This window comes from Chroicocephalus ridibundus, chromosome 5 (assembly GCF_963924245.1).
Source record: "Chroicocephalus ridibundus chromosome 5, bChrRid1.1, whole genome shotgun sequence".
NCBI lineage: Eukaryota > Metazoa > Chordata > Aves > Charadriiformes > Laridae > Chroicocephalus > Chroicocephalus ridibundus.
In genome coordinates this window covers 25,315,604-25,343,178 of record NC_086288.1, presented here as the reverse complement: position 1 = coordinate 25,343,178, position 27,575 = coordinate 25,315,604, and the positions used below count along the sequence as shown (strand labels likewise).

The window sequence follows — 27,575 nt, the reverse complement described above, 5'->3', positions numbered from 1 at the left end:
GAGCCAGAAGTAGTTTGTGAAAAATACGTACCACTGCCATGGGAACTTCTGGACAAAAGTCAGCAGTGAGAGAAGTGGAGAAGTAAACTGCCAGAGAGTATGTCATACTATTTATTAACCTTAGTGCAAAGTGGGTGTGTATCCACTTCTTAGAAAGATGAACGTGATCCAGCATATAATTTGGAGTTTCTACTGCCAGGCTAAATAAAGACCCAGAGCTAAACAAGAGTAGGCACACTATCAAATTTTGCCCATGGTTACAAAACAAGCAAAGAAAAAGTAATGCAGTTGAGCATCCTTTAGCTTGGACTGTCTGGACTCTGGATTAGATTTGTGCAGTTTGAGCTAATAGAGTTGGGAATGTAATCAGAATTTTGGAAATCCCCCTCCTAAGGCCTCCAAAGAGGTAATTCAGTTAGATTCATGAACTTAAATGGATGGAAAAAATATTAACTACAAGCAAGTCAAAGCAATGTAATGAGAGGGAAAAAGAAACAAACAACCCAAAACTTTGAAGACAATGAACAATGCTATGCAAACTTTTTATTGTCTATTCAAACATGTACCTATCAGGCTAACCTGTATTACTTTAACAACAGATTTTTACTTCCCTTTCAAAACATCATCTGAGTTTATTGTAAATATCTCTTTGCATTTCGATAACTGAATTAGGGCAACCAGTACAATACCGTGTTCTTTTGCACACTGGTCCCCAGTAATAATTGGGACTATATCTCACCTATGCTGTATATTCAAACTTTCATTTCCATAAAAGCCAGATGACTTTGCTGCATCAGCGTATGGATGGGGGCCTGTCTGTGCTACAAGGTGGACTGGTAACCCCAGGTCAGCAGTATCAGAGGACAGATGCTCTTTGATACTGGTTTTCTTAGAATGTTTATTTGTTGGATCACAAATCTTGACTTACTATGTTGTTCCCTCAGTATTAGAAGTCATCTAGATCAAACCCGATGAAACGAATATGTTTCTACATACTGGTTTATTTAAATATTGTATTTCACATTGATTTATGGCTTCTGGCATTACCGTTCTCCTTGTGATCCTCATTTTGACTGTCAATGAAGTCCTTGCCAGACTATCAGCTTTGATTCTGTAATCAAGTTGTTTAAATTAAAATAAGTAATTCCTATCTTCTGTTAGAGTAGAGCGAGGGTTGTTTGTTCTATTCAGTTTTAAATTCATCTGTTTTTCTGGGTTTTTTTTCCACTAACCCACATAAAAGGCTGTGGTCGTTATTTGCAGAGGAAAGTGACAGTCCAATTGAGTCTGCAATTCTCATTTAAACCTGTATTGATTACTGACCATAAATGAGTGACCCCCACAAATTGTCAGGAGTAGAAGCAGATGTTGTCACTGCATGGGGGATTTATTTCAGTTAACATGTCGATAAATATTTTTAATAAAACCGTGTGACAAACAATGACATGCCTCATTATGCTACAGATAGTTTCAGGAGGTTTACTGCCTACAGCATATCCCCAGACAATACTATTAATTTCTGGAGCCAAAATTAAGTAATGTATGACATGCACGCTCCCAGGAGGTGGCATACCATCACCTCGCAGGACAGATCCTCAGCTAGTGAAACCGATCCTAGCCTTCACAGAGCCAGGGCACTTGCTATCAGTTGCTGTAGACCAGTCCTCTGCTTCTCAAACACAGGTTATACGCTGCAGTCCACAGCAGTAAGCCAGAACCACCAATGGTAAACAAAACAGGCTAAACGGCTTAAAGAATACAGTGGTAATCACGTTCTCTTTCTTTTAATGTAGATAAAATAGCTATTCCAGATTTTGGGACAGGTGCTATGGAGAACTGGGGGCTGATCACGTACAGAGAAACAAACCTGCTGTATGATCCCAACGAGTCGGCCACTTCCAACAAACAGCGAGTAGCTGCTGTGATAGCCCATGAGCTCGTTCATCAGGTACATTTAGGACATGATTCATTTTTACAGTGCTTCAAATGTGTAGTCGCAACATTTTAATCTTGAAAATACTGTCATTAACTCTGTTTCGGGATCTTCTGTGTGTGCTCAGAATTTGATTGCAAAATACCGTGTTAAAACTGTTCCTTGTTAGAGCTTTAAAGTACCAGAAATACCGCCTTTGAATTTTTCTCAGGAAAATTCAAAATGCTTGGGTCCAGACTGTGAGCCAGCTTACGAAAATCTGTCTGAAATGTCTTATAGGAGGTAATTTGCATATGCAGATGTCTCTTTTGGGCAAGCAAATAGGGAGAACTATACACTGTGGAGGCTGTATGAAAACATATCCTTACAAGCACAAATCATCAAATCAAGAGGAAGACACTAAAAATATTTTCAGTAGCACATGAATCATTAGCAATCTCCCCAGTAATATGTAATTTCATAATAGAAGTGGTGTTTTAACACAAGGCGAGGCCTGAATTCCTATTTAAACCCCAGAATTATGATAATTTTCATCTGGCAACAGGAAGGAATGTGAACATATGAATATTCTGTCTGGAGATGTGAGATACTGAAATGTACACTTACCATTTAGCTAACACTACATCTTTCAATGTTTGTTATTGTAGTGGTTTGGAAATATTGTGACCATGGACTGGTGGGATGACTTGTGGTTAAATGAAGGATTTGCCAGTTATTTTGAGTTCCTGGGAGTAAATGCTGCAGAACCAGATTGGCAAATGGTAAATATTTCTGTCTTGTGGAGGGTCGGTGGGGCTGGGGGGAGCGTTTTGGAAGGGAGTAAAAATTACAATAAAAATTACAATAAAAACTACACAAGGACGATGAAAACTTAAAGTATATTTATAGAAAACTAACATAGTGCAGTGCAACATAAAGAAAAAGTTGGTTTAAGCTTTTCCTCCTACCTATGTTATGGTCTGAAACTAGTGAAAATAAACTTTGTAAAGGTTCAGTCTGGAGGGAAGAGTCATTCTTTTTTAACATGTGAGTCAAGTGTTTGGTTATTATTATGTCAAATAATACCTAGGTGGATTCTGGACAGAACTTTAGCAATTTTGCAAGGTTGTTTAAAGGTCTAACCTTGGAAGATGGAGATTCCTCTTTATTTATTTAGTTGGGCTGTAGTGTCTCTTCATGGGACTTGTCTTAGGATCCTTATTTGACCTAGTGAGGGTTGGGAACCTGGGCCTGTCTACACAGCTTGGGCTATTTGTCAAGAAAAACATCAGATCCCCCATTCAGCTGCTGCCAGCATTTTAAGTGTCATTTCAAATGCTCCAACTCAGACTATCTCTACTCTGCACAGTGCAAAAATAGGTAGTGATAGTGGATGGCCCACAGCATTAACTATGCAGCAAAACCAACTCCAGTCACTTTAAGGGGGTTGCAGACAAAGAGGGTAGCCTTAAATACGCATTATATTCTGAGGAATGATAACAGTGTGTAAATAAAGGGACGTTTCCTGCTCTCTCCTTTCTCCCTTTCCAAACAGATGTGATGGTGCATAGCATGCATATTTCCCCCAACTGTCCAGCAATAATGAGATTCTGGCTACTAGAAAATATATAACATATGTCGGTGGAAGGAAACAGGGTAGGTTTTGCATAGGTTGAGCCCGTAGTCAAAATCTACTAGCTGCTGAGCCTAGTGACTTTAGAAGCAGACAGTGCCTACTTGGTGCTTCCCCTGCCTCTCTCCCTGTTCCCCAAAAATATCTCTTCTCATCCATGTTAAGTGAGGCAGAGAACAAAATCATTCCTGGATCACTTCCTTTACATTTTGAAGTAGGAGATCGGTTGCGCTGCCAACATAAGCAAAATTTTAATCACCGAGCCTAAAATTTAAAAGACCTTTTTGTATCTAGACACCATGTTCAGTTAAGATATAGAGCCATTTCAGTGTTATCATCCTAGTGAGTATTAGAAGAGCAAAACTAAATAGAAATTTAGTCTTTTTTCATCGATATTGATAAGGAAGTAAGGGAATTTTGACTGCAGATCACTTCATCTTTTTAAAAAAATTATAATCACTTGTTAGAAGTTATAAACCTCAGGATGGGGAACTCTGCCTCCTTCCTCGCTCCTTCCCTTCCTCCCCAGCTTCATTTTTGCAAGAGGAGTCCATAATGCTTTGCAGATCTTGTCACACTTCTGAAATTGGTAATACAAGCTCCTTTTTTGCCTACTGAGGGTTTTTTTTGTGTTATGATACACACGGGAAAACAGGATTTGCAAAAGGTAATTTATCTTAGTTAAGGAAAAAATGTATCCCTCCCCTCTCAGATGTAAAGTAAGAGTTTTCAAGTCCTTCTTTAGAGGAAGTGAAATTTCATTCCTTTTCCAGCTGCCTCCCCCTGGAGAAGCTGCAGTTCAAGCTACTTATTTTGTGAAGTTAGGCATATAGTCCTGCCTTTGTTTCTATTCTAACATCTTCTGTTTCTCAGGTTGAACAGGTTTTAATTGATGATGTGCTTCCTGTAATGAAGGATGACTCTTTGCTGTCTTCCCACCCAATTGTGATCAACGTGTCATCTCCAGCTGAAATCACCTCTGCGTTTGATGGGATATCCTACAGTAAGGTAGGATATCCTTCTCTTGTGACTTTGGATGCAAAGAAAGTGGAGGCTTGGGAGACAATATAAAAGTCAGGGGAGCTCGTAATCATAACTCCTAACCTCCTTGGGCTGTGTCTGTGCTGATCTTTTTTCCAGGACAACCCCAACTGTTGTCAGTGATGATTCAGTCAAAAGTGACTGTGAGAAGAGCAGTGCAGCGAGGGCCCCAGTCAGCTGCTGTGTGCCAGGCAAACCTGATCACAGCATGCAGAAGAGCAGGGAAATCACAGTGTCAGCAGATTCTGCCACTAGAATTGCCAGTTTTTACATTATTCTAAATCAGCCACTAAGCACAACCCTCTCCCATCACCTTGTGCTGATGCAGCCCAGTTATATCAAGCCTCATAATCTAATGCAAGGACAGATGATGCAAGGACAGATATCCCAGTGTCCTCTCTCTCACTTCCCCATCACACCTTCTGGGCAGTATAACTTCTGTTTTGAGGAAGCAAGGCAGAGAACCAAGCAGTGAAAACAGGAAAGTAACTTTTTGATCATGTCTCTCACAGTATCCCAGCCACCCAAGAAGCCTTAGCAAAGATGGGCTACCACCAGCCTCTGCTGGCATTGTCCCTAAATTGGGAGATAAATTAGCTCCACATTTCACTGAGAGTTGTGGAGCACAGGACTGACCTGGAATACAGTAGCCCAGGAGGTGGTAGAGGACATCCCATTCGGTATTTGACAAGTTTTTTGCTCATCCTTGGGCTGTCCCTGTCAGTGGTGGTGGAGACCTGTGCTATAAAGTCTCTCTCAGGAGCCAGCTGGAACCAACTGGAAGAATCCCTTGGGTCTTGGGTCAGCCATCTCCCAGACTGCACTGCTTCCGACCCTGATACACCATGTTTGTGTCGACAGCTTCTTGTATGATGCTGTCAGTGTTTCCTATCTGATGCCACAACAAGTTTCCACTGAACACACAAAATCCACCATTATTAAAACCTACATGTTGCTTTCCCTGCAGGCTCCCATTATCAACTAAAGATAAACTATGTATTGCATTGCCTTTAGCTTTAGCTGTGCTGGAGTCTGTAGCCATAGATATTACTTTTATTAGCTAGTCTTGATCCATCCATTTCCATCAAGTTTTCTGTTTTCAATTGTTAAGTCCTCTATCGAACAATAGAACCAGTATTTATTGCATCATAAATGCCTCACAGTCAAATCATAAACTATGTGAAAACCTGCATTTTGTAACACTGTTCTTAAATCAAACTAACAAAAGTCAAGAAACTTACAGAGCTAAATCAAATACTCTGGACAAAAATGTATTTTAGTGGTGAGCTAAGCAAGAGACACACTTTTCTATGGTCTGAAAAAACAATGGAGAAAAAAAATCCTAGCTTTTCCTCATCTCTTTGTGCCTAGATAATTGCTACATGAACTCATTTTTTTTAAGCAAAAACATTTGAGGACTCATGCATTGTTTGGGAACAGTTTGCTTGGGATATAATTTGGCTTGGGATATAATTTGGCTTGAATGAGAAAGTCTTCGTGTAGATTTAGCTCAAATTACTATTTGGTATTTATATATAAATGCGTGACAAAATTAACTTGTTTCTTTTTGGCTTTATTTTGGCTTCTCTTTCGCATGTTTCTTATAAAAACAATCTCCTCATGATATTATTCATCACTAAACAAATAAAGCGTAATTTGGAATGCTTTCTGTTAATTTTACCAGAGCAATTACAGGGTTTATACAATCTGAAAACTCTAATGAATTGCCTAAGGGTCTCTGGAGTCATTGCAGTGTATTCTGTAAGGGAATCTCTCACTTGTGGTATGATTGGTAGAGCATTATGCGTCTCGAAAAGTTGTACTGGAGTAAAGCTGTTGACTACACAATTAGTGTATGTATTGGTTTTAATCCACTCTTAAAAAGCAATTGTATTCAATTCTTTTCCAGTTTAATCCTCTCTCAGTGTGAAACCTTCCATTAAAGTAACAACGAGATTTTTTTGTCTTTGGAGTTCAAACATTAATTACCTTTTCAGAAAACAGATACTTAAATAAGTTCTGCTAGAAATTTACTCGTGGACCCCCACATTTTTGGAACCTCCCAGATAAAGAAATTTAGGATTAAACGTTCCACATTTCTGCCACATACAATCTTGTCATATACTTGGCAATTACTGCAACTCTCTAGGAGAAGTTATGTGGGTGTTGATAAAAGACTCCCCCCATATGCCCATCAGACAAGGTCAGCTATTCAAATCAAGGTCACTCTCTTGAACCTCCCCAAATAGTTAAGGGAAGTTATGAAAACACTGGGGTTCCTATAACTGGTGATTTTGTTAGCATGAGTTTTTCTCAAACACACTCCATCATGGACTACAGAGGAGGGACAGGAGTAGGGGGAAAGCAGCAGTAGACTGCTTTCTGAAAAGCAGTAGTAGAAGATGCAAGGGCTGAATATACATTGCAATTTAAAGCAAAAGAAACTTCCACTGCCCCCAAACACATACAAGAGTGCATATTTCTACCCTGACTTTTAATATAAATGGGAGACGATGGTCTATGAGAGGTGATATCAGATTAGAAGTGCCTGATAGACAAAACTGAGGAACTGAGATACCCTAGCACATACACATGGCCTTATGATCACCATAAGGCTGCTGAATCAAGCAGCCTTGTGATTACCATTAATGGATAGCTGTTCTAAATTTCACTGAATCATTTTTGAACATATTTCATGGCAAACACATTAAATTACTGTATCAGAAAAGAGTCATCTGCTGACCATCTTGACTCTGCGCCAAAAGTCTAGAGAGAAGTCTGAGGCATTATCAGTTCAAACAGTTCCTCTGCCATGACTCGCGCAGCCAAGTTGTTATTCTCAGACACGTAAATAGGGGAGACAGGCTTTACAGAGAACTGAGATAACATTCTTTTTTTTTTATGAGACAACTGGATTTTTAAACCACTTGTAGCATTGGGCTTTCAGCTGCCCTTTGATTTAGTTCAGAAAATTAAAACATGCTAATCCTAAAACTATATGCCATTTTTTAGATTGACTTTGCATTGCTTTTGTTTTTCATCACTTTTTGCCCGTACTGTTCTTTATTCCACATGATTCTCCTACTTCTCTCTTCTGTCTTCCTTTTGTTTCTTTCTTCTTTCAAGGCCCTAATTGTGTTTTTTTTTCTGTGGCACCCAAGTAAGTAACTTCTCTGATCCCGGTTCTACCCTGCTTCAGAGACCAAAGGTCTTACACCAGTCCTCAGCAAAACTTATTCTGAATCTTGAGATGGCATCCTCAACATGCAAAGCCCCAGGCTTGCAGCATTTTTGGAGTTCCCTACCTGTTGGGCGTTCAGCCAAAGTCACTTCCTCTGCCGGGCTGTGCTGCTGGACAAGGCTAGTTCCCCGGCTGCCCTCCCCCCTGTCCTGTTCCAAGTGAAACAGGGAACCCCACTCACACAAACTGGCAGAGTGGCAGGACAGTAACTCCCAGCAGCAGGGCTCAGAAGCCCTTCCACTGGCATAGCTGAAGTCAGAAGTGAGCGTCTGATGACAGATAAAGACCGACTCTCACATCCAGAATTAAGTTCCAGCAGGCCGGCATGCCATGCTATGAAGGAATTAGAAAACCCACTTCCTTAGCCTGGATGGTTTCTATTTTTGCCATATAAAATATTCATTCACATTTTGCTTTTAGGTGAACAGAAATCCAGTGTTAGAGCAGCACGGAATGACCTTCTTCCCTTTCCCTTTGTCCTCAGGGTGCATCAATCCTCAGAATGCTTCAAGACTGGATTACACCAGACCTCTTCCAGAAAGGCTGTCAGGTAAGGGTGGCACCAAGACATGCCAGAAACGCAAACATGCAAAATGACAGTAGCAAAGCCATTATTCAACAAGTTAATATCAGAGACCCTGGTATTAGTAGCAAAAGCATTTACTGCATTTCAGTACTCGGTGGACAATGTCAAGGGGAAGAAGTTCCATGCTCCCACAGAAGTAGGAATATGAACTGTATTAAGATTTGATAGCCTGCCAGTGAGGACCTAAATTCATGACAGCTTTTAGTGGAGCAACCTCCTCTACCCACTGTTATCTTGTTGTCCCCTTGTTCAGCTGTAAATTGTGCCTGCAGCTTCATACGGCCATGATCCTCCGACCCACCCAAGCCTGCTATGCAGGGACACTCTTACAGGCATAAGCTCATCCATGCCCTGATGCAGGGGCACCCAGCCCTAGAGAGCCAAGGTAAAAGGGAGTAGAAGAGGGAGATATTGCACAGTTCATAGTCATTTCTTGTGGAGGAAAAAACACAATGCTACTAGATTATGAAAACAAAAAAAAATGGGAGGAAGGAGCCCTCCCACAAAAAGGAAGGTTGTCTGCCCTTTCCTCTGAAATGACATCTGTTGCCTCTGAAGAGTTATGGTGCAGATTTACCACATTTGTTCTTACCTTTCTCCCTCCTGGAGAGCACATTCATGGGTTGCTACAAGACAGTTGTATTTTCCTTTATTTTTCATGATATATATTCAATCAGGACAGTTCCACAAGATGGGAAACTACAGCCACCTTGTCCACAAGAGTCTAATATTTCACCTCTACTCAGAGGCTTCAAGAACATCAACGTAGGTATCTGTAGCTAACAGTGAAACAAACAGCACCATCTGCTGACTAAACATCACCAGGATCCAAATAACAGGGTAGGAAAGCACTCGTTAAGCAGCCAGGTAAGACACAGGGTAGGAATAGTATTTAGGAGGTGTAAGCACTTAGGCAAATACCATTATTCCTTGTAATAGTCATTTTGATCACAACTTAGAGGTGACTAGACTTTCCTATTTCCACTCTGAGTCCACAGCTAGTGAAATCTCCTGAAATAGCTTCCTCCTTCTAAACAACCTCTTACATTAGACAGAAATTTGCAACAGGGTATGCTGGTGTCCATTCAAACAAAATATAAAGAACTCTTCAAGTACAAATTTATTTCACACTAACAAGTCATACTGTAAAATGCTGCCTTTAGCATTGGGATGCATTGGAAAGCAAAGGAACTTCATCAGCTGAATATTGATCCATTTAACCTCCTACTCACAATACTACTGCCCATGGATAGATACTCTGTACGACTGATCTGTACTCTCTGTATCTTTGTACAAATGAATATGTGTATTGTTTTCATAGGCAAAGAAGAAAGACCTGGTAGTATTTTCACAGTCTTCTACCTCTCTCTAGGCATATTTGAAGAAATACCATTTCCAGAATGCCAAGACACAACAATTTTGGGACGCTCTTCAAGAGGTATGTTTTGCAGCAGCACAAACCCTTGCTAATAAATGTTTCATATCTCACCCACTGATTTAAATTTACCAAACTTTTTACATTCTGTAGCTCTTCTGTCAATGAGATATCACAAGCTAGGCAGCCTCCCAGTATATTCCAACACATCTTATTTCTAGCAAATACAAATTGTTTCCTCATTTTTTTTGGCACAAGACTGTAGAAGCGGAATAAGAAACAAGAAAGGAGGCCTTGCTAACAAATAGCCTGCTACTGAAACATTACCCCCACAACTCAAACTCATTTCATGGATGAAAATACCCTTCATCCACCACACACACGCACACCATACTCTCCCTTCTCTCTAATCAGATTCAGCTGTTTGAAAGCTCTTAACGGTATCCATTCCCAAGTAATTTTGGTGCTTATCTCCATCTCTTGTTTCTGAGTCCCACTTGAGTCATTCTCTGTGCCATCATTTTCTGATCTTTCCTTTTCCTTGAGGCTGGGCTGTTTCTTTCCATCTATCTCATTACCCCCCAAACCCCACCTGCATGCTACCGGGTTCTTCCACTCATGATATTTCCTTTCCTTCCATCACTGTGGACACTCACACAGCCCAGGTTGTGCTTTTGTGTCTCCTTTCAAGTTCCCATCTTCTCCTTGGTCCCATTCTTCTTGCTCAGCAGGACTTCTTCTTGCTCTCTCTCTGGTGCTGTGCAACTTCATGTCTTCGACCTTGACTGAAGAAGAAAACAATGATCTTAGCTCCCTTTCCTCACAGGTGTCAGCCTGGGGCGGCAGTGGCAGCTTTCTCAAGCTCCAGTCTCTAGGACAGAAGTTCATGTTCCACAGAATGGATGAAATTTTACATTAGTGCTGCTGCTGGTGGTTAATACTGGCTCCTCCTTCACACTCAAAACACGGCATCCTCCTAGGAGACTTCTGGCTTTGAAAAGTCTCTTTATGTCCTTTCTGTCCTGTTTAGTTATTTCCTCAGAAAAAATGGAGACACCTTAGAGCATGTAAGGGGCCTCAAAGATTCATCAGTATTTCTTGTCCATGTTATTGGCCAGTCTCCTGCCCATATATTTCTCTTTTCCTCTGTCCGTGTTCAAGTTTCCATCTTATTACTTCTTTCAATGACAGGCACCACAAAAGGATTTAATGGAGTATTTTTTGTACTGAACCTGCTTTTTCCTCTGCCCCTTTCTGCTCTTCTTCCTCTCAATACCAGAGGTTTGGAGGTTTTTTCCTCTTTGGACTGAATTTGCATTTTCACTGGAACCTTCTCCCATTGTTCATAGGCAAGTAATATGCCTGTGAAGGAAGTCATGGACACATGGACTAGGCAGATGGGCTACCCTGTTTTGGAGATGGGAAGTAACTCAGTATTCACACAGAAACGTTTTCTCTTGGATCCCAACGCAAATGCTTCTCATCCTCCTTCTGATCTTGGGTAAGTTCCTGCTGTAACTGTCTATCCAAAACAGGTAGAAATACTGTACAAATACTTTCTCCATCTGACATACATGAAGGCAGTGTTACACCTTTTCTTGCTAAACTTACTCACAGCATTTGTTTTTAAAAAGAAACAAGTAGGAAGTTAGATACAAATATTTCAAATTTAGGACGGCATCAGCCCTCTGGCTCAGGATTTCTTTCTCAAACACAGCAGAGTAAAATCGGACAGGGTGTCTCAGAAGATCTTATTCCCATGCACAGGCAGCTCAGATGGTTGCAAATCATCTAATGAACCACTGCAAATCACAGTCTGCCAGACTAAGGAAAACTGACACAAAATTATCTCCATCCAGATCCAGGTATTTTAGACCACAATAGTTTATTTTTTTTCCTATATGGTAAGGATCTATAATACATCACGGTGATCTGCACATACAGTACAGGGTCTTCTTTACATGTCTCAAAAACATGAATTTCTGTGAAATAGATGGTCATGTATAGATGTTATTAATCCTCATCAAGAGCTCTTTTTTTTCTTATTTAACTCAGGATGGTATTGCTTCATTTTAGTGATCTAAAAGATAGTTATCCAGTTGAAGTTAGCCATCTTGGGCTCTTATGCGTCCAGACAACCAGCTGCAGACATTCATCTACCCTAGTCAAGACAGGTGGGATACTGTATAGGACCATATTTGTTAATTAACAGATGACTGATGTGAGGGGAGATGAACCCCACCTGTGGGTTGGTGGACCTGCACAGAAAAACGACTCTGTTGCACCATTACATTAACCAGCTGAATAACTGTTCTGAGCTGGAATTGTATATATTCTTAGCCAGACACAATTTTGAGGCAATACCACTTTGCTAACATTCCAGCGAAAGAGATTCAAATTAACCTATTTCAGGAAGGTTTTGCTCCTTGAACTAGTCCAATACAACTAAATCAGTAAAATTTGCCTGTAGGAATCAGAACTAAATCTAGTCAAATGGAATTTTCCATTAGCTTCTACTAGTTATTTTAATACAAAGAGGAAGAACAAGGAGAAAATTGACAGTTGTGGCCACTTTATTTCATTCTGATTAAAGAGAAAAAAACTTGAGCAATGAGAAGGCAGTTCTCTGAGAAGGTATCAGCAGTTTTGGATAGGTATCAAAAGCATTGGGATGACATTATTACCTGTGTATTTGCAATGTTGTATTTCTTCCAACATAAGCAGAAAAATTTGCAGGCTTTTGAAGCAACTTTACCTGCAAAGTACAGCACTGTGCCATCTGAAGGCTGGTGTTACAGACTATTTAGGCAAAAACACTTCTTTCTCTTAAAATTTTTGACTTATTGGACTATGCTCAGAGGTAGCAGATTCAGGAATCCTACTTTTGCTTGATTTCAAGACTTACAGTACATTGCCATTTGTCATTTCTTGAGTTGAAATCCCAGCACTGTTCCTACCTTAACCTGTCAAGAAGCTGTGCACTGCCCCTGCTATTCCCTAAGTGAGAGGGGAAATTGCTTCTGCATGTATAGTTTTTATAAATGACTTAGAAATAAAATGCAGTAATATATAATATAATGCTGATATTATCTATTCTGGGATAGACTTACTCCCTTGACTAAAAGTCAAGCCACTGAAAATCAGTACCTCCTCCTTCCACCCTCACAGATGGGGATGAGGAAGCTCCTGAAGAGATCCTACCCCAGATGAGACTAGCCCATTTTATGTCGGGGTGCAGGGTTTTGATTTAAGCAGTGAAAACTCCAGGCCTTGTGTATGCTTTATTCTCTGAACCCTGCAGGGATAGTCACCTGAGCTGCCTGCTTGTTTCTGTCTTATTTGTCTTGAAAGAGTCCTCTCCTGCATGGTGGCACTCAAAAGAAAAGGAAGTTCACTAACTTGTGCTCTTAAAATAATGCTGCTGGGCAAATATGTAGCTACAGCATAGCATTTAAGGAACACATCCTCAACATGCACAGTTAACAGCACACAGCTATTGCATTTTGTGCTCAAGAAAAGTAATCTCAGGAACATATAAACAAAACCAAATAAAATCCCCCTCATTAAATGCATTTACAAAACCAGTGTGGTGGTTTAGTTTGGTTTGTTGGGGGTTTTTTTAATCATTTATGGGCTTTCTCTTGGAGAAATGCAATACTGGGGCTTCTGACCAAACAATAACCTCTCTAAATTCCATGGCAGAAAGCTCCATAAGAGAACTAGTGAAAACGAGAAGTGTATAAATCTGTTAAGATATTTTTGTTTAGAAAATACAAAATAATATCTGATCTTTCTTCCTGGAGGCAGCAGGAGACACCATAGCCTTCATTTTGGTATTTCCTGGAAGTTAATGACCTTTTACTTAGTTCAGGGTTGTAAAGATGACTCAGGTTTTCCTGTAGTGCTGGTCACCAGGGGATTTAAGATGATGGAAGAAAAATCTCTCTGGGATGGACTGTAATATGCTAATATGTAACAGCAGTTGACTGCTTAGAAGGGCTTAATAATTTTAGCAGCCCTATGCAGGTGGCTGTGAAGGTACACTCATGGCATGCTCTGCCATCCTACTTGCCTGACTAGCTGGTCATGGCCTCGGTCGGGCTGTGCTGTGGTTCCCTTCCAGCCCAAATGTCTCCTTTTCATCCTGGGCATATCCCAGGCTGAGGAGCCTGCATCTACCCACTGAAGGTATTCAAGGAATTGAAGAGCAAGAAGTAAGGTCACATTTGGCTCGCAGTGCTTTATAATGCAGGAATTAGAGTTGTCTTGGAGAAGGAAAATAGACTGGAAAAGGCAAGAGGTTCTATTGACTGTATGGCAGTGGTTGCTTAAGCTCTTTCAGTTTTCCCATCTGTAAAAAAGGTTTCATGATACTTTACTTAACCAAGTCAGTGTTGCAAAGATTAACTGGTGTCTGCACAAAGCCCTAGACGCATCAACATTAACTCTGACACCAACCATCCACATATAATCATCTTTTACTAAATTTATTGCTTTATACCCTGCTAGATTATTACCTGACATGACATAAAGATACTTCCTAGTGGGACTGCATGTTCCAGAGCTGTGGTAATAAGCTACACAGTATAGCACAATGGAAATTCATTCACGCGATCTCTCTCTGATTATGGGTAATTATTACCCTCTCCAGCATACAGAGTCACCAAGAGGTGAAGATTGCATTCAGAAGGACATGGCCCTAGCATTACCATTGATTTAAAAAAAGAAAAAAGAAAAAAAAAAAAGAAGAAATTGTGCAGCTTTCAGACTTAACTTCAGGCATATCATTAACAGTACCATATTAGCTTGACTAATACCTCAACATCAGATGCTGAACAAAATCTTACTCCACTCCCTTGCTCAGTCCAGCGGATGCATTTTGAGAACTACTGATAAATACAAAGTATTAAGACAAGCTACTGCTGTTCCCCATCTCTAGAGCATGAACATGCTCAGACGCTTCATGCTTTTTATTTTGCTTTTGAGGGAATATAACTGCCCCAATCATAACACACCAATATCTGACATTTTGTTGCCTGAATAGACTATCATAGCACAGAAATATCTTTACAACATAAACAACAGCTATTGGTAAAATGCTATGTGTTATTAGAAGGGATATTTGGTAAATGTATATGTACATAAGCACACAGTTGCCTTCAGAAAACAAGATGTAAGCATTGAATCAAATAAAAAGATACATTGGGGTTTTATTTTTAGCATTTGGTTTCAAATGTCATTTGATTCTCTTTCCCTTTAAATAATTTCAGTTACAAATGGAATATACCAGTGAAATGGAGAGCTGGGAATTCAACAAGTTATACTTTATACAACACATCAGACTCTGCAGGTAAAGTTCTCTTTTAAGAGTAATGAATGGATAAAGCTTTTCAGTGTCCTTAACAAGAAATAAAATGCAGAATTAACACTCATGCTTTTCAGTTTTCAGTTCCACGAACCAGCACGCAGCTTGGTTGTGCTGGTGTTGGTAGTCATTTCTGCAATAAGATGAGACCAGTGGGAGGTGTCCCTGCCCATGGCAGGCGGGTTGGAACTAGATGATCTTTAAGGTCCCTTCCAGCTCAAACCATTCTATGATTCTATGGTTATTTCCCCTATATATACATTATGCCAATCTAGACCAAATACAGTAAGGTGCTTAAGAATGTGTTTAAATCCAGTCCTATTCAAGGAAGCATCTAAGCATGCTCTTAATTATGATGTACTAAAATCAATGGGCTTTTGTCAAGTCTAAGAAAAGAGGTGAAGTGGGAGGCTGATGAAAGCATCAGTGGCATGGTAAACTGGCAAACTGAGTTCAGTTAAAGAAAAAGAGCTACAAATGATTAAACACATTTTCTAATGCTAATTTCAGGAATGAGGAAATACCTACATGGGTATTTTTGATGATTGTTCTATTATGCAGTCAAATCTGAATTTCTCATTCTACAACTCTAGTGGCCAAAGATGGGGGGGAATAAAAAAAAATTACCGACTTTTTAAATTTCATTACATGTTGGAATTTCAGAAATTTCACAATCAGCTCTTCTCTTCCTGTACCTGTTTGAATGTTATCTATTTAAAATGTAATTTGTCTTTTGTTCTGCCTTTTTATTTTCCCTGGTTGCTTTTAGCATCCATGCAAAAGCAAACAAAAAATGTCATGATACAAGTCAGAGATTAACACAAAGAAATTTTCCATCTCTAACTTCCACGTGACATTATGGTGGGCTGCAAGGGGGCATTAACTTGATAAAGCCTGCAAAGGCATGATTAGGTGCTTATTTCTGCATCCGTAAAAATCTTGGATAGCAGGGCAAACTGCAACTGCAGGGAAAAAATGCCTTTTGAAATACCTTGTATGGGTCACCCAAACAGAAAAGTGCTTTTAACTCCAGACACCTGCAAACCACAGACTGAAAACCACTGCTTTCAATGGGCAATATAAAAACTTCAATAACTAGCAGCACCAACTGGACCAGGCCAAGCTTCTGAGAAAGGAACATTTTTCAAGTATTCATTTTAAATGGAAAATTCCTTAAAAAAAGAGTACTTGAGTAAAGTGTCAGCCAATTTTATAATTCCTTTATCCCTAGCTACAGAAATCGAATCAAAGAATACAGGAAAGAAAACCCTTAAAACATTAGTTGAAATAAACTGAAAAAATGAAACGGGTGGAGGATAAAATATGAGAACTTTAAAAATAATACTAATCATGAGGGTGAAAAACCTTTTAAAAGAGATATTTGCAAGAATTCTTTCTTTACAGTTTTTTAGTTTTTACCATAAGTCTAATTTTCACCATCCTCACCCTAATCACGATGATCTCCATTTTAAATTTAACAAACTAGCTGGCCCAAGTAATTGCCACAATTCACTATTCTAAGAGAAGTGCTGGCATTCATTAAAGTCTATAATAATGCATCTTCACTCACAGCCATTTAAAAAATAAAAAAATAAAATTAAGGTTTGGATCTTATTTTGGTATTCATGAAAACTAAATATTACTTTCGGAGTTGAAGAATCTCCAGTGAGTTCTGTGTCATATAAGATGCACAAAGAGATCACCATTTATTTTGCAGGAATTGAAATACCATCATCTCCTTTTGCGAACATTAACCCAGACCACATTGGATTCTATCGGGTGAATTATGATAGACAAAACTGGGACACGTTAAGCAATCTTCTGTTAAGCAACCACAAAGTGAGTGTCATAACATTAACCTGTCTGGTGGGTCTCTTCTAGAGACATCTGTAGAGGCTGTTATTTCTGCAAAATAACATAATAAAATATCCTGATCACTCTTTTCCTCTTTTCATACAGAATTTTTCAGATGCTGACCGTGCAGGGATTTTGGATGATGCCTTTTCTTTAGCAAGGTAGACTAATTCCCTGCAGAGATTTCAACACAACTTTTTCACTTTCCATTGCCTATTAATTAGAATTAACTTAGGTGGTTGAAAGAAAATTTCTGCATTTGTTATAAATCTTAACTATTTATTGGCTTATGTTGTCCTCCAAAAGGGGCAAATTCAAGTATGCATTGGCAACTTGCAGTATCAATGCAGTCAAGAGAAATGCTCCCCTTCAGTTCAGTGGCAGAAAAAAAGAGGGCTTTAATTGCACAGGTCTTAGAAAGGGTTTTTTTTTTGCCATGTGAGTAACAATACTAGAAGCACTCCAGAAGTTAGGTGTCTAGAAAGTCAGAGGCATGCCTACAATGCACAGCATGGCATTAGGAAGTTACCACCTCAGCTATCTTGTTTAGAAACTTACTTGGAAACTTCTAGCTCTTGTACCCAGCCATGCTGACACAGATAAACTTTAGGTGACCTTCTGTGACAGCCTGTAAGTCTGAATCTCCCCAGCCTTGCAGGCTGTCTCCAGGGCTAGCAATTCCTTTTTACGTGACAGGAGTTAATGTAGTTAGCTGTGGGCTACCCACTTCTGGGCACACGGGGCTGCTGCACAGTGTGAGCAACCTCCTCACAGCAGGGAGAGCTCCTGCGGTTAGGCATTAACCGATGGTGATCCTCAGAGGTCTCTTTGGAAAACACCTCCCAAGTTACATTCTATGCTATTTTCCCCCTCCCAAAATTTATTATTTCTGACCTTCTAAAGTAAATCGTGTTCTAATGTCTTTAAAGAAGCAATTTCTTCAAATTAATTAAAATAACAGAAGTTATGTTTTCTACTTCCACAGACCTGGACTCGTGAATTACTCTGTTCCTCTGGCGCTCACAAAATACCTAATAAATGAAACAGACTATTTACCTTGGCATAGAGCTATCTCATCTGTAACTTACCTCGCAAACATGCTGGAGGATGATACAAATCTCTATCCCCGGTTTCAGGTGATGAAGTAAAAAAAAACATTCCTGCATAGGACCACTGCATCTGACAGTTCAGGATCTGTAAAAGCAATAATATTGAAGTTCAAGTGATTTTCAATGTTGCTGAGCTATCAATATTTACTTTTTGTTACTATATTCTTAAAAAAAAAGTGCTGAAAACTGCTTAGTACTGATCTCTGAATTACCTGGATTCTCAGTTCAGGACTATGCACTTGGAGGAAAGAACTTATGCCTAATTATTCTTATAATTCATCACCATAGGTCACAGTGCAGACATTTATTAGTCAAGGCTGTCCTGCATCCACTAAAGAAGTATGTACAGGGCAGCAAAGTCTCTGACATCTGTCCTCAGCACGAAGGATGGCTGTATCTCAGTGTGGCAGTGAGCAGGCTTGTTAGTTGACCTAACATGCTGAACATGATTTAATGGTCACTAAAATAAGTATGTCCTGAACTCAGCATTATCTCTGGAAAACAGTTGTAGCAGTGTGTCCTTGCTGTACCCCAGCCTTCATTTGGGCGCCCAGACAAGGCTGGAGAGAAGCAGGTTGCCTTTGTTCTAGCTGCACATCAGTATTGCAAGCATTCAGACCTGGCATGCTGTGGTGATCTGGAAAGATTGTGCATGTTTGTGTTACTTTTTGTTTAAAAGGTGCTAGTTCTGGGAAAAATGAAGGCGAATGAACTATGAACACAAATGTATTGTTATTTAAAGAAATCTACACAAGTAACCAACACCCTATTTCCACCTCAGGAATATTTTCTCAAGCTGGTAAAACCCATTGTGGATCAACTGCACTGGAATGATTCTGGAGGCCATTTGGAGAGGTTGAACAATCTTTTTTTTTTCTTTCTCATATTATTGATGGATTCAAAGAATGCTAAGCAGTAGGAAAGTATCTCTCTCTCTCTCTTTTAAAGGCTCCTTCGTGCAACTGTTCTAGACTTTGCCTGCAGTATGGATGACACAGAATCTTTGAACAACGCTTCTCAACTATTTGAGAGATGGCTACAAGGAGAAAAGTGAGTGCTCATGGCTTTTGTGGCTCGTGAAGAACACAGCATGTGACTTGGTCAAAGATCTTAAGCAGGAAAGGGGGAAGAATATTCAAGTACTCTTTCTTTATTTTAGTATTTCTGCAAATCTCCGACTCCTGGTATATCGCTATGGGATGCAGAACTCAGGCAATGAGACATCATGGAATTATATGTTTGAGAAATACCAAGAAACTTCATTAGCGCAAGAAAAAGAAAAGCTGCTGTATGGCCTGGCATCAGTGAAGAACATCACCCTTTTGGACAGGTGATTTAAACACACAAGGATTTTTTTTTCAGTACAGGAGCAACTGGTCACAGTTTGTTCATTCCCCTCTCCTCTCTCCCATGTTGTCATTTGTGTCAGAGTACAGCATGAGGAATGCAACACGTTTTCAAGACCAGTTATCAAACACCCCCCTTTGAGATCGTACTATAGTAGAAAAGAGTCTTGCTCCTTTAGTGGAAAGATATTAAACACATGGTAGTTTCTGCACAGTGCCTTCACCCTGTGTAATTTTAGCTGCCTAATAGTTAAGCTTCAGGAGAAAATTAGTCATCTATGTTTCCTCTATAATCAGTGAAGGGAGGCAGGACCTCCAGAGCACTGTTTATCCCAGACCAGGAAAGGGACTTAAAATCAATGGGAAGAGTTGCTTTTGGGTGTTGCCAGTCACCCTCCATTGGCTACAGAGCGAGTTTGCTTAGACTAGATGTCTACCTTCTAAGTAGCCAAAATTAGGCAACCACCCTTGAGCAACTGTTGCTAACAGTCCTATGAAGGCATCCGTGTGAAGTTGCAATGCTCCCTGAAATGCTGTGCAGAGGTATTTGAGCTAGAACCGGAAATGATGTATTCATGCTGCCATGGCAGTGATGGGGAGTCTGGATACTGCCCCAGGCCGGTCCAGCTGTCAGACTGGGCAGCATCTCCCCAGGCTTCCACTCTGCACAGACACACCAGCTCCTTTAAGCTTATCTGATAACTTTGCACGTAGTTGTATCATGTAGTGGAGATGTAGGCAAACATCTTCACCAGGGGCTTTCACCACTTTGTGGGAGCCCTGTCTAAATATGATGGAGCAGTCTCTGCCTGGAAGACTTCCAAGTTTAAACAAGATGAAACAAGGAAGTATAGGAGGTTCGGGAAGAGTAAATATAAGAGTTAGAGTAATTAAAATAGTGGTAGGAGGCATCTGTATTCCTAAATTCTTGTGACCACAATAGCCATAATCTAAAGCAATTCAATAACTAATCGCTGACATGATTAAGACATGGATTAATTAGATAGATCAGCCTATATTTGCAGAAAATAAAAAATCCCCCCTACAGCAGGGAGAACTTGTCTCTTAGTTTACTATTAAAATAACATGGAAGGGGAAAAGAGCAAACAGATTGAGAAATTGTCCCTTACATATAGGAAAAAAGAAGATACTCCTTAATCCCAGCACACAACATCTTAAGGGTGTTCTTCTGCAGCTGCGGCTGTGAAGCCATGACCATGCTACTCATCTCCCTGCAAACGCGTGCTGAGGAATCCCTCCACTCTGTCAGTCAAAACCACTTGTGCTGTAACTGGAAGTATAACTGCATCACTTGCAGGCATGCCATGCCCAAATGAATTTTAATTTTGTATGGATGAGAGTTTCAGAACAAACAGCACAGATTTCAGTGTAAGCAAGCCACCTGCATGTGTACTCATGGTCCATGCTACTTTTTTGGCACGTGGCTACCCAAACAGGCTAGATTACTGACTGATCCAATCTTGTTTTCACTACTTGATTGAAATATAAGAACAATAATGGGTTTTGGCTATTTTCAAGTAATTTAAGAGACATAAACCCTACTTATTTTCTAAAGAGATGCCTAACTGCTTAGATTTCTTTCAATACAATTATCCCTTGATGCAGTTATCAATAGATACTTATGTTTTAGATCAGTGTACTTTGCCTTTAAAATGCTGTAGACAAAAATAATACTTCTGCTTGGAAATGGTCTGTAGACTGTGGTGGAAAATTCTTGAGAAATATAAACATTAGCATTGCATTATTTCTCATCATCATCATGTAAGTCTCCACTGAAAGTGTTAACTTATTATTTGCTTTTCATGGTCTTTCATGAAAGGCGCTCATTGACTCTTACGGCATTTCCCTTAGGTATCTGAAATATATTTACAACACCAGCCTCATCAAAACCCAAGATGTGTTCACAGTCCTGAGATACATCTCATATAACAAATATGGGAAAACAATGGCCTGGGACTGGATACGACTTAACTGGGAGTACTTAGTGAACAGGTATGCTAATGAACTAGTTGGAAACTTTAGGTCTACATCCATCTGTATAACTTTTTAGATACCATGCTCTTCTATGTTTTCACTATACAGCTATAATCACTGTCTTTTGCATAATGAAAACCGGAAGCATATTTAACACAATTGTATCCATCTGCTGTGAGAAAGTACTTTGCCGCTAACTTGAAACCCATTCTTTCCATAAATGATCACTACCAATAAATGGTGATTAAAAAGTATAGAAAGCTATACCAAGGCCATAGAAATACGGTTATTGCATGGAAATTAGTCAGTCATGTCTCCACCCTTTCCACTGATTTCACAACAAAAAGGTAGCGTACAGAATTTTTTTTAATTCCTTCTAGTGGTAACAGCAAGCAGCAGATGTACAGGTGAGCAGTGGAAGTAATAGCGAACCTTTTAGCTTTGCTCCTCCCTATTTGAGTGACTTCTCTCTCCTTCCTTCTCCTTTCTAAGTGCTTGGTGCGGGCACAGAAGCAAAGCACACCTGCAAGCCTAGACCTGTGAACTGGACAGCATTTGTATTGCTGAGCAGCAATACGCCTAATTTCCAGCATGAGACAATAATTCATTAATTTTAAAAAACAATCCCCTGGGAAAGATCACTCCATTAGTAAATGTATTTGAGAACAGCACAGATATTGTATAGGAGTACTGTTTTTCCAGTATTTCCAAAAATGCTGGAAGCTGAGTACATCTGTTTTATTGTAGCACAGTTGGAAGTTTCAGCTTCAGGTAACTACTTGTGCCTTTTTCTGTTTTATCAGTTTTGAATCAAACATCATTTATTAAATTGTTTTCTAGATTCACTATCAATGACAGAAACCTTGGTCGAATAGTAACTATTACCCAAACCTTCAACACTGAGCTCCAGCTTTGGCAGGTATGGTGACAACACTTCTCTTGGTTTTAAGTCAATATATTTAACAATCTGCTGGCCAGGAAACTTGACTTTTTAATCTTCTAAATGTGTAAAGCAGTGTAAGTTATTGTAAAACTACTAGCTACTAGCCTGAGTTTAAATATCTCTCCCAGCTAAAACTGCCCTTGACGAGGTCCCTGTAAAAAGCCACTTGCCCAACAGCAGCACTATTTACTTCATGTCAATTCTTTTTCTCTCTCTTTTCCAGATGGAAAATTTCTTTGAGAAATATCCTAATGCTGGGGCGGGAGAAATGCCCAGGAGTCAGTCAATTGAGCAGGTGAAGAACAACATTGAATGGCTAAAAGTGAACAAGGAGGAAATACAAATGTGGCTAGATGCAAACCTAACACCTTAAAGTCTTACTTTGTTAAAAATACCAAGCACTCATTTTGGATGCTTAGATCCTCAGAGATATTTAGCAATGCGGATTTCTCGCCTAGGTACCTTAGAGGACCAAGGCCTGATATTTTTTCCAGAAACGCTCAGGAGACCACTATCAGAGCAATGTTTGTCTAATTGCTGATCCCAGATCCTGCCAGCACTTGTGTCTAGGAATAGGTTTATATTTTGAGAGATGAATCTGCCTGAACAAAAAGGATAAATGTTTAAAGTTGCCCAAGGCAGAAGTGACGGCAGAACTGGGGTCCTCGCTGATTAAGCTAGTCTCACTCCTTCTGCATACCACTCTGAAAAGCACTTCTTGGTTCGCACAGAAGTATATCTAGTACACTCAGGGATTCCTTTCCAAGTGCACCTCACAGGAGCTTTCTCCTGAAGGAAAGGGAATTAAGCAGTAATTTTATCATCGTCTGAAAATTGTCGTCTATATTTATAGCTGTAAAAATTCTACATTTGAGATTTAGCTTTGCATTCTGATACCACAGAAAGGCCAGTTAAGATTCTCTCTCCATTGATTTTTGACATTTAAGTACCAGTACACAAGGGATCAATATTATCAGATTCTTTTTATTGTTATTAGTCGGGATTCTGTAGCTTGGGGTAGGGATTTTCTTGGTTATTTTTGTCTTATTTCTAAATATTCTCAAAATAAGCACTTGTGGTAGCCATTACTGCAAACAAGGTATATGGTACTTACGTCTCTTTTCTTAGGGGAAAATAAAATTTAAAAAATCAACTTGGAAATCTCAGTCTCTTTCTAATAAAGTGATAAAATTCCCTGGCATATGGAAAAGCAGCTGTTACATAGCCCAGCTATGCTGCCCCCTTCAGTGACTTCTGAGCAGGAAAAAACTATTATCTCCTCTGAGAAAATACAAAAAAAATGGCAAATTCAGGCAGAAGGGGCAGATGAGTCCCACCTCTGCAATTCAGCCTACTGCAGAAGTACAGGCAGCAAAGAAACGACTCTCGGTCCCAAGTCCCACTGACACTCTGATGCTGGAGAAGGCAGCGAGGCTGCTCTGCCTGCCCCTCCCAAGCTGTGAGTTGGGGTGCCTTGAATCTCCCAGGTTTCCATGCGCTGTGTCCTGACACCGTACAGGCAGCAGACGTGAGCATCAGCCCCATCCTCCTTGCCTTCTCCCTGGTCTCCTGAGAGGAAAGGCGCAACAGAAGGGAAACAGCTAGAGACACTCCCTGTCTGGACTCCTGGGAGCAGGACCACAGAGTACCTCACAGTAGGTAGTCCTGGGAGAGATTAGGCACAGATGTCGGGAAACTCTGCAGCAGGATGGGAGGACAGAAGCACGGAAAAGCACTTCCCTTCATCCTGCAGTGCTATTCAAAGGGAAAGCTGGAGATGTTGAGGAGATAGCTCTAATGTACAGAAATCCTGGGGTACAAGCTCTGCCTGCCTCTGGGCCTTGGTACGGCACAGAGGGCTCCAGTGAAGCTTATATAGTCACAGATGGAAACACTTTACCCTGCTCCCCCCGGGAGATTCTGGACTGGTACTGTTTTGGGCCTCTCCCTAGATACCCAAATAGCTGTGACAAGCCCAGACAAATCTGGTGACCAAGTCAGTTGTCCTGTCAAAGGAAAATGTCAGTCATTTGCCTCCTGCAAAAAAAACATGACAGGATTTTGACTAACAGTAGTTACGACTTGCTACAGATACCAGCTGCTCTTTAAGGTAAAGAGGTGGCAAAGGGCCAGGCAATTTCTTCCTTCCAGTTTTTCTTCTTGCTCAGATTCACACACAGAGGACAGTGAAAGTGAAGCAGCTGCCCACACCCAAACCAGCAGCAGCTCAGCACACAGGGACCAAGCTGTCCTTCGGCAGCTGCCTGCTCAGTAGGACACGTGCCAATTCGCCTTCATGATTTTACAGTTCCGATGAGTGAATTGAAGCAGCAGAAGCCAAACAACTCTCTTGGTTTCAAGGTCATGAACCGGTTTGGTAGCAACACACTGTAATACTGTCAACATGTTGTATCACTGTGACTATACAACAGTATGATCAGCTCAGAAACATTTTCTGTGCACTGCTGGTACAGTATGTTTTAATTGAAAGTTTTTAACTCCAGCTGGCCACGGTGTGCAACAATGCAAAACCAATATGAAGATGTTCAAGCACATAGCTCAGTTGTTTTCCCTTACAGAGAAGATTTAATGAAATTTGGCAAAAAGGACTGATTCTCTAACTATTCATAGGCTTCTGCCACAATTTTCTGTAGAAAGAAGAGTATGAGTACTGTGGGAATGATACAAGATTAAGTAGTTACTTGAAGAGATTTCTATCCTTTGTTACATGTAGCCCCACTGAGTGGAATGAGGCTGGCCAACATTGCCGGCTACAGCAGTAGGCTTTCATCAAGGAAAATGTAAGAAATAATGAAGATTTTCTGTGGTGATGGAAAGCTATAGCAAAAGCAGCCTTCATCCAAATCACACAGACATATCACCATTCAAGGCAAGTCACATATTGGTAGCATCGTGTATCGCTGTAGTAGAAAAAATTAAAAAAGGTCAATCAGAGAGAGACAACAGCAAAATACCACTAAGGCAAAGAGAGAGCAAAAAGCCAAGGACAAGCCTGAACAACTGCTGGGCTCATGACCCTGAGTGAATGGAGGAGAGAAGGGGATTTAAGTAGTGAACCAAGCAATTGCCGTCTGTCATTTGATTCTCTCTCTGTTCAGGAATATGGGACCATGTACAGCTTTTGTACCTGAGCCACACTGGATCAGAGAGACATCTGACTAGTGCTTGGATACTTTTGATGATACAGAAAGGTTAGCTGGATTTCTACGCTGATCTTAATTGAGTAGGTGAACATGGAAGTAAATCCAAAAGCCCTAGAAGGTGGCTGCTTTTATGGCAGGGTAAAGGTTCTGTCAATTTTAAATAATGTTCCATAGATTATGCAGCGCTCTTGCTACCTTTAAATGGCTCATGGAGAATGTACTGTATGGCATGTGCCTCTTTCAGACTGTTTGTCCTAGACGGATAACAAATCTGGTACATGCTAAATCTTTCGGTCAGGAACTAGTGCATTTACAAATGGTCTGTGATAAGCTTAAGAATGCCAATTTGAAACTGAATCCAAAGAAATGTGAACTGTTTTAAAAAGAGATAATTTTCCCTCGGTCATTCGATCAGCAAGGAAGGAATTTCCACTGATAAAGCCAAGTGAGGGAGTGCAGAACCGGCTGGCCCCTTAGATCCACACAGCTTTTTGAGGCTCTGCTGTTCCTATTGTACCACAGCAAAAGCTGTTGCACGCAGTGAGGTAGAGAAACGCTTTGAGTAATCGAAGTGCAATGTGGTGGAGTTAAAGAGGTGCCACTTGTGACTGCTGCAGTGTTGCCTTACACTAGCTCTGCAAAGCCTTCTCATATCAGCCACAGCTGTATGTCCTGTAGTGCCTGAGCCCATGGGCCCCAGGAGGCTGTAACCCTGATAGGCACATGAAAATGCTTTATCTTGATGATTCAGGTAAAGAAACAATTGAAAACATCTTATTACTGGACAGAACAAAAAAATGAATAGCGCCACTGCAAATACCAAGGCAACTACAACTCTCCGACTCGGTTTCTAAAACAGCCATTAAGATCACTACAAAGCATGCAGACATTAAATAAGTACTGCATACGTACGATATGTCTCACTGTTGAAATAGGACATGATTAGGAAGTATCCCTCCGGTCTTCACACAATGACCAGTGCCATTTCTTGGCTATCATCACTTTGGGTGATGGCATCTTCCAGCAGCTTTTGGGACTCAAGATGAAAGGGAAAAAGCTAGCTTGTGATGGGTGCAGGAGAGACTAACTAAGCCGGGTCAGAAGGACAGGGCCTCATCCCATTGCTATCAGCAGCAATACCATACTGCCAGATTAAATCTTCATCTTGTGTTATTATGTGTCCAATTATGAAAGTTAGTCAAACAAGGTTGTGTTTGCTTTCCCAAGTGTTTAGGCAGAAGCCAGTTGACCTGGAGGTATTCCAATTTCATATACACACCTATGGCAGCTGAATATATGCCTGTATGTGGAAAACTGGTACAGAAAGGTATAGCTACATGAAACTAAGGAAATGCTCTACAGCTCACAGGGTACTATGGTGGCTCATATGGCTGTCCAGAAATCTGAACTTTTCCAAGATGTGTTTCAGAAAAAAACCCACAAATTTATTTATAAAAGCATTTGAAAGATATTTGGTTCAGGTAAGTCTGAGAGCTTTTGGCTTCCCAGCATATATGCTAAAGAACTGTGAGAGAAGAGAAAATCCTGAAAAACATGACCATGACATAGTATCTGAGAGATGCTGTTCTTAAGTAGTACTCACTAGTTGTTTCAGTAATCCCTCATCTGCAGAAAACCTTTCCATATCAACTGTCTCTTCTTCACAAATTGATGTCCAGACACAGCTATCAAGCTGATATTTTCTTGCTAGTAGTTTAATGATGCTGAACCAGGCAGTCAGGGAAAGGAAGAGATCCAAGCATGAGAGAGGACTGGAGCCTAACTCTTCAAAAGGAAGGCTGGGAATACAGGGTCATTATTCTTAGTAAGAATCAAAAGTATATTTGAAATAGATGTTGCAGTTATATATGTGATATCCACCATACAACCGTCGCCCTAGCTTAGAACGTCAATGCTAGTTTTCTTTTGGAGATGGATGAAATGGCCAGGTGTCCTCTAAATATCCTTTCCAGCACTTTTGAATTTTTTTAATTGTTTGCAGTGAACAAGA

At 40.3% G+C, this 27,575-nt stretch overlaps 1 protein-coding gene across 1 annotated transcript in view; it reads left to right on the top strand.

Moving 5' to 3' along the window:
- ENPEP (glutamyl aminopeptidase) overlaps window positions 1–23,524 on the top strand; it is a 37,177-nt gene extending 13,653 nt beyond the window's left edge. Inside the window, exons 5-20 of the mRNA XM_063335858.1 lie at window positions 1,794–1,948; window positions 2,581–2,694; window positions 4,419–4,553; window positions 8,312–8,377; window positions 9,786–9,851; window positions 11,138–11,289; window positions 15,059–15,138; window positions 16,871–16,992; window positions 17,113–17,168; window positions 17,993–18,143; window positions 18,898–18,971; window positions 19,065–19,166; window positions 19,276–19,446; window positions 21,335–21,475; window positions 22,298–22,376; window positions 22,624–23,524. Coding sequence (XP_063191928.1) covers window positions 1,794–1,948; window positions 2,581–2,694; window positions 4,419–4,553; window positions 8,312–8,377; window positions 9,786–9,851; window positions 11,138–11,289; window positions 15,059–15,138; window positions 16,871–16,992; window positions 17,113–17,168; window positions 17,993–18,143; window positions 18,898–18,971; window positions 19,065–19,166; window positions 19,276–19,446; window positions 21,335–21,475; window positions 22,298–22,376; window positions 22,624–22,773 — 1,814 coding nt within the window. The 3' untranslated portion in view covers window positions 22,774–23,524. The remainder of the gene's footprint in view (window positions 1–1,793; window positions 1,949–2,580; window positions 2,695–4,418; window positions 4,554–8,311; window positions 8,378–9,785; window positions 9,852–11,137; window positions 11,290–15,058; window positions 15,139–16,870; window positions 16,993–17,112; window positions 17,169–17,992; window positions 18,144–18,897; window positions 18,972–19,064; window positions 19,167–19,275; window positions 19,447–21,334; window positions 21,476–22,297; window positions 22,377–22,623) is intronic.
- Window positions 23,525–27,575: the final 4,051 nt, after the last annotated feature.